At 51.8% G+C, this 14,742-nt stretch overlaps 1 protein-coding gene and 1 pseudogene across 1 annotated transcript; both read left to right on the top strand.

Moving 5' to 3' along the window:
• Positions 1-1,152: 1,152 nt before the first annotated feature.
• Positions 1,153-2,854, top strand: LOC126766969 (probable aminopeptidase NPEPL1; annotated as a pseudogene).
• A 6,462-nt stretch (positions 2,855-9,316) lies between these two features.
• Positions 9,317-10,663, top strand: LOC126766968 (uncharacterized). Its single transcript, XM_050484615.1, has one exon. It carries the CDS (start codon positions 9,317-9,319, stop codon positions 10,661-10,663), a length of 1,347 nt encoding a protein of 448 aa, XP_050340572.1.
• Positions 10,664-14,742: the final 4,079 nt, after the last annotated feature.

Here is a 14,742-nt window from a genome sequence, read left to right as displayed (position 1 = left end):
TTTTTCACTTTTTTCTCGAACGATCCTCAAAAAAAAAGGAAAGAAAAAAAAAAAGTTGAACGAAAAAAACAGAAAAGAGGTTTGTGTTTCTGTTCAAAAGGAGAAAGCAGCGCTTTACACACACACACACAGAGAGAGAGAGAGAGAGAAAGAGAGAGAGATGGAGGGAAAAGACAATCGGCAGACTCATTGGCCACACACACTTACACACACACACACTTACACACACACACTGTCACAGACACATCTTTTTTTTTTCTCTTCTCCTTTTTTTTTGTGTGCCTTTTTTTTTTTCTCATGTTTGAATCTCGATCTGTCCGGTGCGTGCGTTTGCCCGACAAGTCTTATTCTATTTTTTTTTCTTTTTCATTCTTTTTCTTTTAAACAAACTTCGTTCCCCCACTTCCCCTTTTCCTTTTTTTCTTTTTTTTTTCTTTCACTTCCGTCTTTTCCCCTCTTGTCCCCCTCCCCCTCTCCCCTTCCCTCTTTTTTTTGTCGCCTGAACAACGAAAAAAAAAAAGAGAAAAAAACAACAAAAAAAGATAACAGACGCAGAGAGCGCGTTCCTTTTCTGTGAAGCGAACAAACAAAGAGGAAAAAAAAATAGAATTGCAAGGCCACTGAAACGGCAGCCAACAACACAACAACAACAACAAAAGAACCATTGTACCGCACACACACACACACACACACACACACACACACACACACAGCCATACGGCGAGAGATCTTTTTCACTTGAAGTCTCAGCGCTGCCTTTTGCTTCTCCCACTTTTCTTTTTTCTCTCTTCTCCTCTTTCTCCTCCTTCTTTTTTTTTTTGCTTTCCTCTCACGCACACACACGCTCAGTTGTCGACCGCTCTCTCACGTTCTTTTTCTATTCTCGCTAGTACTTTGTTTTTCCTTCTTCCCCCTTTCGCTATCGCTCTTTTTTTTTGTGTTGTTCTCTCCCTCTTTTTCTTCTTGTTCGCCTTTTTTTTTTTCTTTTTTTTTCCCTTACCTTTTACTTATTTTGAAGAAAAAAAGAGGTATTCACCATTTAAAAAAAGAAGCATCCAGCCGTTTCCCTCCCCTACTACCCAGTCACCTCGTCTCTTTTTCCTTTTTTTTTTGTTCTCTGTTTTGAAGCAAACACATCCACAGATCCTCAAGATGTCCAAGCGCCAGCGCTCTACCTCCGTCATCGAGGAGAAGGTCATTAGTGACTACATCGACAGCTGCGTGGACTTTACGACCAATGTCAGCATCGTGGACACCACCAACCATCAATACGCGGAGAACATTCTCATTGTCGGGACCACCACACAGTTCACCAGTGAGACGATGAAGTCGATTCCTCTGCACGCCTCTGCGGAGGTGTGCGGAGGCCGCACGCCGCGTGGCAGAGAAGGAGGAAAGACTCTCTCTGTCCTCACAAAGGTGGACGGCACGTACAAGAAGATTACACTCGTCTCGATTCCAAGCAAGGCGACGCGCAACAACTGCCCCTATCGCCCAGATGCCATTTGTGAGGCAGTCCACGCCGCGTGTGCCTCGCTGGAGGAGGGGAAGACAGCCTCCTCTTTTTCTGCCTCTCTCTGCCTCTGCTGCTTCTGCCTCGACAAAAAATGTGCTCGATGTCATTGCGCTGACGCCGGAGGGTGGTGAGATGGCGGTGTGCAAAGCCGTTTTTTTTCGAGCGGCAGCCCGCACAGCTTCAGCGCCAAGAACGGTGGAGACGGCACTGCCAGCGGCGTGTCTCTGCAGAACCGGCAAGAGGTGAAGATTCATCTGCTCTTCCTTTTTGCTCTGCTGCCCTGCATGGGCACCGCGCCGCGAGCAGCCCGCGGACCTCGAGGCCATGATGACGTACCTGCAGCTCTGCCAGAAGCTCATCGACACGCCCACGAACTACCTCGACACAATTGTCTTTGCTGAGATTGCGTCCAGGTATGCGGCGAAGCTTGGCTGTGACATCAAGGTGATCAAAGGCAAGGAGCTGCAGGACCAGGGCTATGGTGGCATCTACGCCGTCGGGAAGGTGCCCAGTACCCGCCCCACCTCGTCACCCTCCACTTCGAGAACAAAGCCGCTGGGAGCGCGGAGAAGCCAAAGAACGTGGCCCTGGTTGGTAAGGGCATTGTCTATGACTGTGGTGGTCTTGCCCTGAAGCCCCCGCGAGCATGTGCAACATGAAGACCGACATGGGCGGTGCCGCCGCGACGTTCTGCAGCTCTCCTCACGATTGTCTCTTGCCTGAAGAACGGGGGTCAGGCCGCGCGGGCGTACAATGCGAAGCACATCCACCACCTGAGCGTCACGATGTGCCTCGCGGAGAATGCGATTGGTCCACTCGCCTACCGCAACGATGACATCGTCTTCATGAAATCGGGCAAGTCGGTGGAGGTGAAGAACACACACACACGAGGGACGCATCTGCCTCGGCGACGGCGTGCACTTCGCCACGGATCCTTCCGCGAACTTTTTTAAGGCGGACTATCTCATTGACATGGCGACCCTCACCGGCGCGCAGGGGATCGCGACGGGCACGAAGCACGCCGCGATTTACTGCAACGATGAGGACGCGGAGAAGAAGATTCTTGCCTCGGGGAGGCAGTCCGGGACACGTGCTTTCCCGTCCTTTATTGTCCAGAGTATCATCTCCCGCAGTATCGCAGCCCTGCGCGGACAAATGCGGAACGTCATACACGTCGGCACGGACGGCGGCGTGAGCTGCGCGGGATACTTCGTGGAGGCTAACGTGTGCAAAGCCTTCGAGGAGGAAAGCACATCCACGTGGACTTGGCCTTCCCCACGCAACGAGCGCGGAGCCACTGGGTACGGCGTCGCTCTCCTCACGGAGGTATTTCCGTGAGATCTAAGAGAGAGAGAGAGAGAGAGAGAGAGAGAGAGAGAGAGACAAACAACCAAACAAAAAAGAAGGAAAGAGAGAGGACTACCAACCGTGCAAAAGAGGGGATCATCGCCGGACCTCCCCTCCTTCCTTCTCTTTTTTTTTTTCACTCTTCACTTCCTTTCCTTCTAAAAGGAAAAAAAAAAGCTGAGAGTTAAAGAGAAAGACAAGAAAACAAAATGCGAGTTCACCTGTTGTAGATTACTTTTTTTTTTTTTGTTTTTTTTGTTTTGTTTTTGTTTATTTCCTGGAAGAAAAAGAGATGGAGAGAGAGAGAGAGCAATGAGAAAGCGCACGTATCGGTGCACACACACACTCACACACACACACGAGAGAGGTACACCGAGGGGAAAGAAGAGCAACACACACACACACAACAAAAAAAGAGACAGGACGAAGGGAGAGAAGAAGGAGAAGCAGAAGGAGTGGCATGATTCCTGGCAGGAGCTTTGTAACCTGGTTGGACACATACACACACGTACAGACGAAAAAAAAGGAAACGCCCTGCGTTTTTATTCTTCTCTCTTTTTTTTCTCTCTTCCCTTTCTCTTCTCTCTTCCTCCTTTTTTTTTTTTTTTTGCTGCTTCACGTGAGCTCCGCGAGTGGAGTTTTTCATTTCTCTTTTCCGTTCGTTTCTCATTGGCCGATTTCTCTTTTTTTTCTTTCCTCTTTTTCCCTCACATTTTGTTGACTCCTTAACGTTCTTTCTTTTTTTTTTTTTTTGTATGTGTGTGTCCTGGTCGATCATGACTAGTCATAGCTTTTTTTTTCTTTTTCACTTTTATTATTTTCATTTTTATTGTTTTTTTTTTTTTTGCTTTGTCATCTCCTGTGGTCTTAAACGCAAAGAACAAACACACACAAAAACAAAAGAGAGGAACTCCGTCTCCTTCTCGTCGCGAAGGAGGATAATTTTGCAAAACAACAACAAAAAAAGAGGAAGAACTGAGTGTTCCACGACATGGACAGCAGTAGTTGCGAACACTTTCTTCACGTTTTGTTATTAATCATAGAGAAAGGAAAGAGAGAGAGAGAGGAAAGGAGAGGAAGAAGAAAAAGAAGTGGGTGTGCAATCTCACGCAGTGCCCACGACGTTTTGCCTTTTCTCACACACACACACTCTCTTCTCTCCAAAGGGAGAGGAGACCATCAGAGGAGATTAACGATGCATACATGCGTGTGCGTGTTTTGTTTCTCATGTCCTTCACTCTCCACCCTCCGCCTCATTCCTTCTCTTTCTAGTCCTCTTAAGTTTGGTGAATTCTCCTCTCTCTCCCCCTTTTCTTTTCCCCTCTTTCTCTCGCGATAGTGACGGACTTGGACGACGGCAGGAACGCAAGTTGTGTCGGGACAGAAAAGGAGAGAGTGAATGAGGGGAAACACACATACACACACACACACACACACAACAAAAAGCAAAGAAAACTAAACAAAAAGAAAAGGAGACGAGGAATAAGAGAAACGCAGAAAAGGGGCAAAAAAAACTTTTCCTCCTCCTTTTTTTCACGCAATGGATACCGTACTGGATGTGTGCCTTCCTCCTCTAACCCGTGGCAGCAGCAGCAACAGCAGCGGCATCGAGGCCAATAGGGGCGGCCCCAGCAGCAGCAAGAGCACAAGAACAGGGCTCCTTCGGCGGCTTTGCGGACCGTGTTCTGACCCTGCTTTGTTTCTACCTCAACACATACACAAAGTCCACGCGGTCCATCGCCGCGGCGGCAGGCAGCGAAGGGCGCTGAAGAAACGCGCGAGTGCTTTGCCAGCCGCGCCGCGCTGGACGATTCATTTCACTTTTTATTGTCTTTGTTGGCCGCGGGAGCGGGACAGCATCCTTTCCTTCGCTGCTGGTTGTGGTCGGGGGTGGGGGCGGTTCCTTTCACGGAGCCTGACCCCAGCGCTGCGGACGGAAGCGGGAGAGAGGGTGAGCGTGGAGGAGGAGGCGCACAGGAACGGATGGTACCGACAACGATTGACCCGCTTGACGCGATTGCGAAAAAAGGACGGCCTTTTTCCTTTGCTTTCTCGTCGCACCCCTCGATGGGACTTTCGGGGGCTGAACAGGGAGGAAGCAGGAGCGATGGAGGCAGAAGCAACGCGGCGGCGGAGACGAAGTGCCTGTCGTTAACGGCAGGCGAATTCCTCAGGCGATGGGCCCTTCTTTCGTTGCGGCGACAGGAAACACGATGGATCATGTCCCTCGCAGAGAGAAATGCGAGCAAGGTGGAGAAGGCGGTTGTGGAGGAGGTGGAGAAGGCCTTGGCGTCGCCCTCTACAACGACGGCGCTCCGCCTGACTAAACCCCTCTGTTCTTCTTCTTCTTCAGCCACTGGCACAGAGAACGCTGCAGGGTGGGCGCCGTCGTTGTCGCTCAACGACAGCAACAGCCTCTTGGAAAGCACGAAGGAGGTGCAGACACGTCCCAGGGGTGAAGAGGAGGGAAGCGCGGAAAGGGCCTACGCTCTCGCTGCCGCCTTGCTGTCTGTGCCTGCGCAAGGTTCGTCGCGGCGGCTCATTCGCTTGGCGGAGCTGCCGCCGTTGGCGGTCGCCTACACCTTGTTTGAAAGCCCTGCGCAGCGACGGCTGCAGTTCACTTCGCACGTGCTCCTTCTCGAGGGTGCGAGCGACCCCTCCACCCTCCCGGCGTCGTCGTCCTCTCCACCACAGACGGAAAGAGCGAAGAATAGCTCCTCACCGGTCTTTTTAGCCTCCTTCCCCCTTGCCGGTGGCGTTCGATGGTGTGTGTGCCGCGACGGCAGCCGACAAGATTGTCTCGAGGACGATGTGTTTGTCCTCCCCGACGGCTTTGAGCAACGGCTGCATGACACGTTCACTTCCCGACTCCTGCCGTCTACCGCTGTGGACGGTTTGACATTGTCGACGACCTGCACGACGTCGGGGTCAACGGGGCGAAATCGTGAGGCGTACGCGAAGGTGCGGTCCTCGCCGGTGTACGAAGGCGCCATGATCGCAGCCGCTGCCATGTTTTGCCTACGAACTGCAGATCGCTGCCGCTACCACCACCGCTAACGCTGCCGAGTCAGAGACGGACAGCGTGCCTGTCGAAAGGCAGGAGAATGACGAGCGAGGGGACGAGGGCACCCGCTCGCCCCCCTTTTTTTTCCAGTCTCCCACGGGTCGCCGCTGCGGACCCTCTCCAAGTGCGCTTGTCGAGACACTGAGCAAACTTGAGATTTTCGGTTTTGCCCCGCAGAGCAAACTGGCGGAGAAGGGCGAACCGCGGACGGTGCAGCTTCGCGCCTGTGCGGTGACGTGGTCCGCTCTGCTGGCGTCGCTGGCGCTGGCGGAGGAGGCACCTGGCCAGTACATACGCCGCGTGCTAGAGCCCAGTGAGGCGCCGTCTTCTTTTCTGTGCAGAGCAGGCAACCGCCTCCCGCCTTTGTCGCGGCTCCTCTTGCCTTTAAACAGCGGAGAGTCTACGGCGATGACAGCAGCATCACCGGGTCCCATCGACGATGCCACGCAGTGGGAAGGAGTCGATGCGACGAAACGGGTAGAAAGGAAGACCGCGAAGGGTGAGGCGCAGGCGTTCGGCTTTGGGCCAGCGCTGTTTCTGCCGACCATGGAGGAGCTGGAGGAGGATGGAAAGAATGGGCTGCTCGACGCAGAGATGGCAGCCTTCTTCTACAGGGACAGTGACCGCGTCTGCTCAGGCGGAAGGAAGAGCGATCGTTGGCGTGACACCACCGTCCAAAAGGAGGAGGAGGGCAACGACGATGAGAATGAGGATAAGGTCAACGGCGGCAGCAAGGATGTGCTGGACACGGCGCTGCCCTGCATTCTGCAGTCGACGGCTTCGCTTGTTGCGGTTGCCCTTCGTCACCCCAAAAGCACGCTCTACCAACTTGAACAGATCTTTCACTGCGCCTCTGCTGCCGCGGAGCGAGCACAGCCTGCCCGAGGGGAGGAGGAGCACACCTCCCGAGCAAAACACAGAAAGCGCAGACGCGAGGGCAACGCGGACTACACTTACGCGGACGCGGAAGAGGACCTTCTGCAGCGGCTGACCAACTGGGTCAGCGTGTACGCTTACAGTTGCGCTGCTGGCCTCTCACTTTCTCCCGCTCCAACGGCCACTGCGGGTGCAGTCCCCTGTTTCTGTAAAGACGGACAAGGAGGCGGAGGGCGAAGAGGAGAGGTTGCTTTGCTCGGGTAACGTTGCCGTGTCCGCGGCTGCTACTGCTACTACTGCTACTACTACTGCTCCTGCTGCTGCTGCTGGTGCAGCGAAGGAGGAGGAGGAGGAGGAGCTAAAGGTGCTTCTTCCCGAAATGCAACAAAAGAAAAAAGAGGCGACGGAGCCCCTTTTGCCGCCAGCACTGCCTAAACTCCGCTTGAAGCTCTCCGTTCGGCCTTTGACACGCGTGGAGGCAGAGGTGAAGCGAGAAGTAAAGGAGGAGGATAAGGAGGAGGAGGGGGCCGAGACAGGCGAGTGCCCCGCCAAGACGCACCTCCACGCATTCTCGTCGCACCTTCCAATCGCTCCTGCGGTTGCGCAGCCGGAGGCAGGCACGACGACGACGGCGGCGGCGAGGAGAGGCGAGGAGGAGCTGGAGCCGCTGAATACCGTGGTGATCTCTCCAAGAGAGATGATGCAAGCGTGCTGGAACGGAAGCGGGGAGGCTGACAGGTGGGCGAAGGATGAGCTGCGGAAAGGTCGGTCTCCTCCGCCGTCGTCGTCCAAGCCCCTCTCCGAGTTGGTCAGGCAAGCGCTGCAGACATTTGTGAAGGAGCTGACGGCGGATGTGGCAACGAGGACCACAACGACGAGCCGCGATGGGGGAACTGCAGGTCGACGTGTCCTCTCCTCGCCGTCCCCGCACACGTCCGGGCATTCAACAACTGTCTGGATGGTCTTGCGCGCTACGCCCACACGCGCATTGGCTATCGGTGCAACACGACGTCAGCAACAGGAGCGGAAGCAGCAGCAGCAGTGGTGATCTCCAAGACCGCGGAGGAGAAGGACGACCTGCACAGTGGTGAAGGCGACAGTGGCCTACAGAGGGAGCGCCAACCGTTGCCGTCTGTCGCCGCCGCTTCCCCAGCGTCGCTGACCACCGTGGCGGACTTGATCCTCAGTGTGCTCGGCAGCTGCTTTACCTTCGCGGTTTATCGCACGCTGTCCCGTCTCCTTGGTGCCTCGGCGGACGTGTCTTCTGCGTCTTCGTTGCCTGTTTCCTGCGCCTTCTTCAGCTCGACAGTGACACAGGTGGTGTCCGTGCTCCACGCTCTCTCCGCTCCAGCCGCCTGCACGCGAACCTCGGCAGTGTCGGCGAGGGCGGTTTTCTGTCTGTCTGTCCCAGTCTGTCTTGTGTGTTACTTCCCGCGCTGCTTGATCAGCTGGACCGCATCGGACATCGTTTTGAAGAAGCGAGGCGCCGCGCAAAGATCGACCTGGAGGCGGATCGCAGACGACGCGGTGTGCTTTCGCTGACGCCGTCGTCGGCGGTGTCGTCCACCCCCGCGACGGCGGCGCTGGCGGCGGCGGAGGGACTCGGAGAAAAGTTGACAGAGTTGCGGGCGCTGCTACGTCAGCTCGGGATGCTGCTGCTGCTGCCTCCGTGACGGTCCCGTCGACGAGCCAGCACCACCGCCTCCTCGCCGCTTTTCACGATTCCCTCATAGCATCACACACACACACACACACACACACACACGCGCGCGCGTGAGACGTGCGAAAAAAAGTGATGAAGATGAAAAAACAAAAACAAAACAAAAACACAACAACAACAACGGGAAACCTCATCTACGCATCAGGCAACAGCAGCGGCAAATAACCCTCAATCTGGTAGCCGAAGACTAACCTCTTTTCACTGAATCCATCCTCCACACCTGGAAGGCGAAGAAAAACACAGCAACAAAATGAAGAAGAAGAAGTGCAAGAGAGTCCCTGTTTGCAATGGCAGCAGTCAATCTACGTGTAACTTCATTCACATCCGCTCTCTTTTCTTTTTCTTCTCTTTTTCTTTTTTTCTTGGTCGTTCATCCTCTGTACTTGAAGTAAACAAAGAGAGCTACATAACTCTTTAAAAAAAGAGCTAAGAGACAGCATTTTTATTTTCCACATCTCACCCCTCTTTTTTTTTTTCCGTCTACGTTTATTTTGCTCCTCCCAGAATAAATATACGAGAGTCTTAGTCAAAAAAAAAAGTAAAAATTCCAATTTTTCCTTTTTGAATTCGACTTCTTCGTCATTTCCACACTCCCCCCTTTTCCCATTCTTTTTTTTTTTTTTTATTTACCTTTTTTTTTTTTTAAATATATTCTTCTCTCTCTTTTCTTCATTTTTTTTTTTTTTTTGCCACACGCTTTTCTCATCCAAGAAAAAAACCAAAGACCTTCCGTCGCTCCTTAACCCCCCCCCCCCCTCCCCTCATTTGAAGAGCGAAGCAGCTTTCGATAACCATGTCTTTGCGTCAAGAAAAGCACTCGCAGTCTACCTCCGGAGAGGAGCCCATCCACGAAGTCGTCGACGAGGCCGCCGTCGCCGACGACGACAACAAGCACCTCAACAAGGACGGCCTTGCCGAGAGTGACAGCGAGCGCGATGAGGCCCACGCTGCCGTCCAGACCATCGACGCCCGTGGACAGAAGCCGCTGAGTGAGTTCAAACGGTTCGCGATGATGACAGCCGCTACCTTTGCTATGATCTGTGCCTCTACCTCGTATGCGTACAACATCATCTCCGGTAACATTCAGAACCAGTACGGGTACAAGTTCCGCGACATGTCGAACATCAGCACGGTCGGTATGGTGTTCTGCTACTTCCTGCTTCCCTATGGCACGCTGCTAGACCTGTTTGGTCCTCGCATCATCTACACGATTGGCTGCGTGCTGTTCCCTCTTGGTGCACTACTCTTTGGCCTGACGTTCCAGGGCGTCATCGGCGGCAGCGTGGTGCGCTTTTGCGTGTACAACGCGATGCTTTCGCTCGGCAGTCAGCTCTTCGACCTTGCGTCTGTGGTGGTGATGCTGTCGGTGTTCCCGACCCGCAAGGGCTGGGTGATTGCGTTGCTGAAGACGATGATGGGCCTCGGCCAGGCCATTATTGCGTGCATGAAGCAGGGCTTTTTTGCGGAGCACACCGCGAACTACTTCTACTTTTTAATTGCACTGGTCGTTGTCATTGGCGTCTTGGTGCAGCTGCTCGTGAAGCTGCCTCCCTACCATCTGACGAACTGGGAGCTGAAGCACATGCCTGCGGAAAAGCAGGCGAAGCGTCTCGCCACGCGCGCCGTGTACCTGAAGCAGGAGCCGCCCATGTGGCGCTTCTACTTTGGTGTCGCCGTCCTCATCGCGCTGGTCATCTACTTGCCCATGACGTCGGCGATCGGCGCCTTCTGCAAGGACAACATTAGCAAAAATGCTGCGCAGACGTTTGCCATCATCGCGGTTGTGCTCACCTGCTGCTTGCTGCTGATGATGGTGCCGTTCCCATACCTGGACCGCCTGACGACCAAGAAAACGAAGTCAGTGGACGACGAGGAGAAGGTGGAGGAGGCCGTGGAGACGATCGAGGAGGGTGTGGTGGTGCCTCACGCCAAGGCCAAGAACATCGAAACCGACATTGACTACATCGCCCCGCAGTACCAGACCACCTTTTTGCAGAGCTGCTGCACGCTGAAGCTGTGGTGCATTCTGTGGACCATGTTCTGCGGCGTTGGCGCGGAGTTCGTGATCATCTTCAACGCCAAGTACATCTACGCCGCGTTGAACAAGGTCCCGTCGACTCGACCGTTGCCACGCTGTTGACCGTCTTGAACGGTGCTGGCTCCGCGGTGGGCCGCCTTCTTATGTGCTGGATGGAGTCCTACACGCAGGGCCGGAAAGCCGAGGACCGCGTTCCCATCACGGCCTCCTTCTTTGTCCCGACCAGCTGCATTATTGTCTCCATTGTGCTCTTCCTCGTCCTGCCGGGCCGCTCGCTGCTCCTTGCCTACACCATCGCCGCCCTCGGCAACGGCTTCTGTGCAAGCGTCACGGTTCTTGTGCTCCGCACCATTTATGCCAAGGACCCCGCGAAGCATTACAACTTCGGCTTCAACGCGCTCTGGATTGCCGCGATTCTTCTCAACCGCCTCTTGTTCGGCGAGTGGTACGCCGTCCAGGCGGACCGCGGCACGGGCATGCGGTGTTTTGAGAAGCGCTGCGTGCTGATGCCGTTGGTGGTGATGCTGGGGCTGAACTGCAGCGCCTTTCTCTCCGACGTCTACGTGCACATCTCTTACTCGCGCTACTGCAAAAAGGTCCTGGCGGAGCGTCGCCGCGTGAAGGAGGAAGCCGCGGCTGCGGAGCCTGACAATCACCACACCAGCGCGGAGGGAGAGACCTGTCATGGGAACTCGCGCTGGAGAAGGCAGACCCTTTCTCCATGGCCACCGTCGTCGACAACAGCTCGGACAACGCACTACGCGACGAATTGACGAACGACAGCGACAGCAATGGCAAGAAGTAAGGAGGAAAAGAGCACCCTCTCCCTCTCCCCTTTCCACCACCACTCTCACCTCCAACAATAACAAGAAAGGAAAGGACTCGAAGAACACGGCCGACCACAACAAAGGAGGAAAGAGAGGAAAAAAAAAGAAGAATGGGAAGCGACGTGGACTGTGCAATAAGAGATGAGAGAAAAGGGAGAAAAAGGGAACGGAGTGAAACGAAGGCGGTAAAGGTGTGTGGCGAAGAACTATGCACCTTCTGTAGTGCCTCTGTCCTCCTCTTTTTCTCCTCTCCTTTCTTCCTCCTTCTTCTCTCCGTTTTTTTTGGTGCTTCAGCATCGCGCTCGCCAGTTTTTCTTTTTCTTTTCTCTTTTCTCTTTTCTTTCTTTCTTTTTTTTGTTTTTTTTGTTTTGCGTTTTCAGCCCTCGTGCTCTTTCTTTTGTCTGTCTGTTCCATGCTCGAAGCTCCTTTTGCCCCTTTTGCCTTTTCCTTCACCGGCCTATTCATTCCCTCTTTTCCTTTTTGCAACTTATTTTCCCTTTTTTTTTTTGCCTCTGTTGCGTCCTCCGTGTTGACACCCATTACGCTCTTCGCTCAGCTCTTTTTTTTTTCTTTTTTTTTGTATGGTTCTCTCCCCTCTTTCCCCTTTTTCTACTCCCTCTCTCCTCTCCCTCATTTTACTATCTTTATTGCTCGCTTCTCTTCTTCTTCTTCGTATCCCTTTCTCTCCCTTCTCCTTTTGTTCCTCTCTGTGAAAAGAGAAAGAAAAAGGGTGCGGTCCGCTTCCATGCATTATACCTCTGCCTCTCTCTTTCTCATTTTTTTTCTCCTTTCTTTTTTTTTCCTCTTTCCCCTTTCTCTCCATCTCTCCTCTTAAACACAGCGAAAGAGGAGGAAGAGGAAAAGAGAAACGGAGACGCAAAGCGAAATGGAGAAAAGGGCGAGAAGGAAACGAACAAAAGAGAGAGAGAAAAATCACACACAAAAAAGAAAGCAACGACACATCCACATCCACGCGCGCACGCGCAAGAAAGGAGAGGGGGAGCGAAAAAGGGAAAAAAAAACGGAAAGAGAGAGAGACGAAACGAAAAAAGAAAAGGGAAAAATGAAGGACAGTGCGAAGGGCTGGAGGCACAACAACGGCAAAAAGCCAATACACACCTTCCTCTCCCCCCAAAAAGGCAAATGGGAGAAAGGCAGCAGCGGTGTTCAAAGGAAAGGCGAAAGAAGCTCTTTTCTCTCTTCTCTTCTCTTCTCTTCTCTTTCTCGAGAAGGAGGAGGTGGAAGCCACAACAATAACATCACCATCGACGATTACGACGATAGCTTCTGAAGGAGACCACCACCACAAGGTGTGTGTTTCCACGAAGGATTATGAGTGCCTGCAGGCGTCTCAAGGCCTCCTTCCCCCCTTTTTTTTGCTTCCTTTCTTTCCAAAAGAACACACAAGCAATTGGGGAAGTGCCTGAGGACGCACGCTGCCATATCCTTCGCGCTTGTTCAAAAAAAAAGAGCAACAACAAAAAAGGAAGAAGAACAGCAACAAAAGCTTTGTCACACATTTGAAAGAGTTATCCACCCCTCCCCTACTTTTTTTTTCTCTGTTGTCTTCTTTTTTTCTCTCTCATTCCTAAACGGAAGGAAGAAAAAAAAAAAAGGAGAAATGCTTCCCCCCTCTTGTGGTAATGTTGTTTCCAAAGTCAATTTCCCCTCCTTTTCCTCCATCTCTATTTCTCGATTTCCTTTTTTTTTTCTTTTTGTCTTTTTGTGTGATTTCAGTGCGCAGTTATTTCTGCTGCACATTTTTTTCTTTTTTTTCTTTTTTTTTTTTTTAGCTCCTCGTACTTGGAGCTTCCCCTCACTCCCTTCTCTCTCCCACCCTCTCTGTTTTCCTCCTCTCCTTTCTCTCTCTTTTTTCTCTCACTGTCTGTTCTTCACATTTCCTTCCGCTTTTTCTTCCTTTTTTTCTTAGATGTTCTTTCCTGGTGGCAACTCTGTCTATTTTACACACCCAGCAGATTCACTCTCTGTGCATTTTCTTCTCTCTCTCGTTTGTCTCTTTTTTTGTTTGGGTTCATTGGGAAGTCAATTGCCCTCCGAGGCTCTTTTTTTTTTACTTCCTTTCCCCCTTTCTCTCAATTTTCATTTTGGAGAGGCGCACCGTTCAGGACAGGGTGTCACACAAGACAGAAAACGCAAGCAAAAAAAAACGGCAGAAAAAGCAAGAGAGGCACAAGGGACAGAAGTAGAGAGAAAAAGAGAGAGAGAGAGAGAGGGCATCTTTCATTTTTTTTTGAAGGAAAAAAGGAAAAAAAAAGAATTCAGTTGAACGAAAGCCGAGGAGGGGGACATCAAATGGGAAAAAATGTGAAACAAAGAAAAAATGAACGAATAAAAAAGAAAAGTGGGATGCGAGGAAGAAAAGACATGCCGTGTGAAACGGAGTGAGAAAGAGAGAGAGCTCCTCCTCTCGTCCCTTTCCTTTCTCTTCTTTTTTTTTTCATCTCCCTTCCCTCCCTGCTTTTTTTTTCCATTTTTTTTTGCGTTTGCTTATTTTCTCTCCTCTCTCTCTTGTGTGTGTGTAGTTGTTGACGGTACCTTCCATGGCTGTGTCAACTTCTTCTGTTTCTCTATTTTTCTTTTTTTCTTTTTTTTTTGCTTTTTTAAAAATTTCAACCACAACTGTTATACAATCCCCCCCCCTCTCTTTTTTTTTCCCCTTTCCTCTCCTCTTCTCTTTCCTGCCTCTTTCAACGGGCCTTCCCTTTCTCTCCATCCACTCCTTTTACAACAAAAAAAAAAGGAAATTGTTCGGCGCGTTGCACTCACTCAACGCACTTTCCTTTTTTTCCCCCAAAAGGGCGCTTTCTTTTTTTTTTTTTTTTTGTTTTAAAAGAAAGATGTTATTCATCTTGCAACCCCATTGCTTCTCACTTTCCTTTGAGCGCTTCAGCTGTTTTCTGCGTGGACCCATCCCCCCCCCCTTTTATGACCGGACCTTCGAGTATACATTTTTTTCTTTCTGTTCGCAACAGTTAAAAAAAAAAAAAGATATTTGTAGAAAAAAAGAGCTCGAGCCAGACAGACATGCACGAGGAAAAAAAAAAGTGAACGAAGCGTTGAGAGAGTGTGCGCGTGCGTGATGACCAAGAGGTAACGGCACAGAGGATAGCCGCGCGCGCGCGCGAAGAGGTTTCGACAAAGACGACAACGAAGTGCAAGCCACGGATTGTTGGCAGCAGCGTTGGCCGCATCCCTGCTGCACACTCGGATGCCACGCGAAAGATCCCCTCCTCCACGCCCCTTTCTTCATTCCTTTTTTTTTCTTTGTTTCTCGACAGTAATTACCTATCGAAGAAGAAAAAAAGGTACTTTTCTTCCTTTCTTTTGTGGCGA

The sequence above is a fragment of the Bactrocera neohumeralis genome, unplaced genomic scaffold (assembly GCF_024586455.1).
Source record: "Bactrocera neohumeralis isolate Rockhampton unplaced genomic scaffold, APGP_CSIRO_Bneo_wtdbg2-racon-allhic-juicebox.fasta_v2 ctg3321, whole genome shotgun sequence".
In the NCBI taxonomy this organism is placed as follows: domain Eukaryota; kingdom Metazoa; phylum Arthropoda; class Insecta; order Diptera; family Tephritidae; genus Bactrocera; species Bactrocera neohumeralis.
This window is presented reverse-complemented; position numbering and strand designations above follow the sequence as displayed.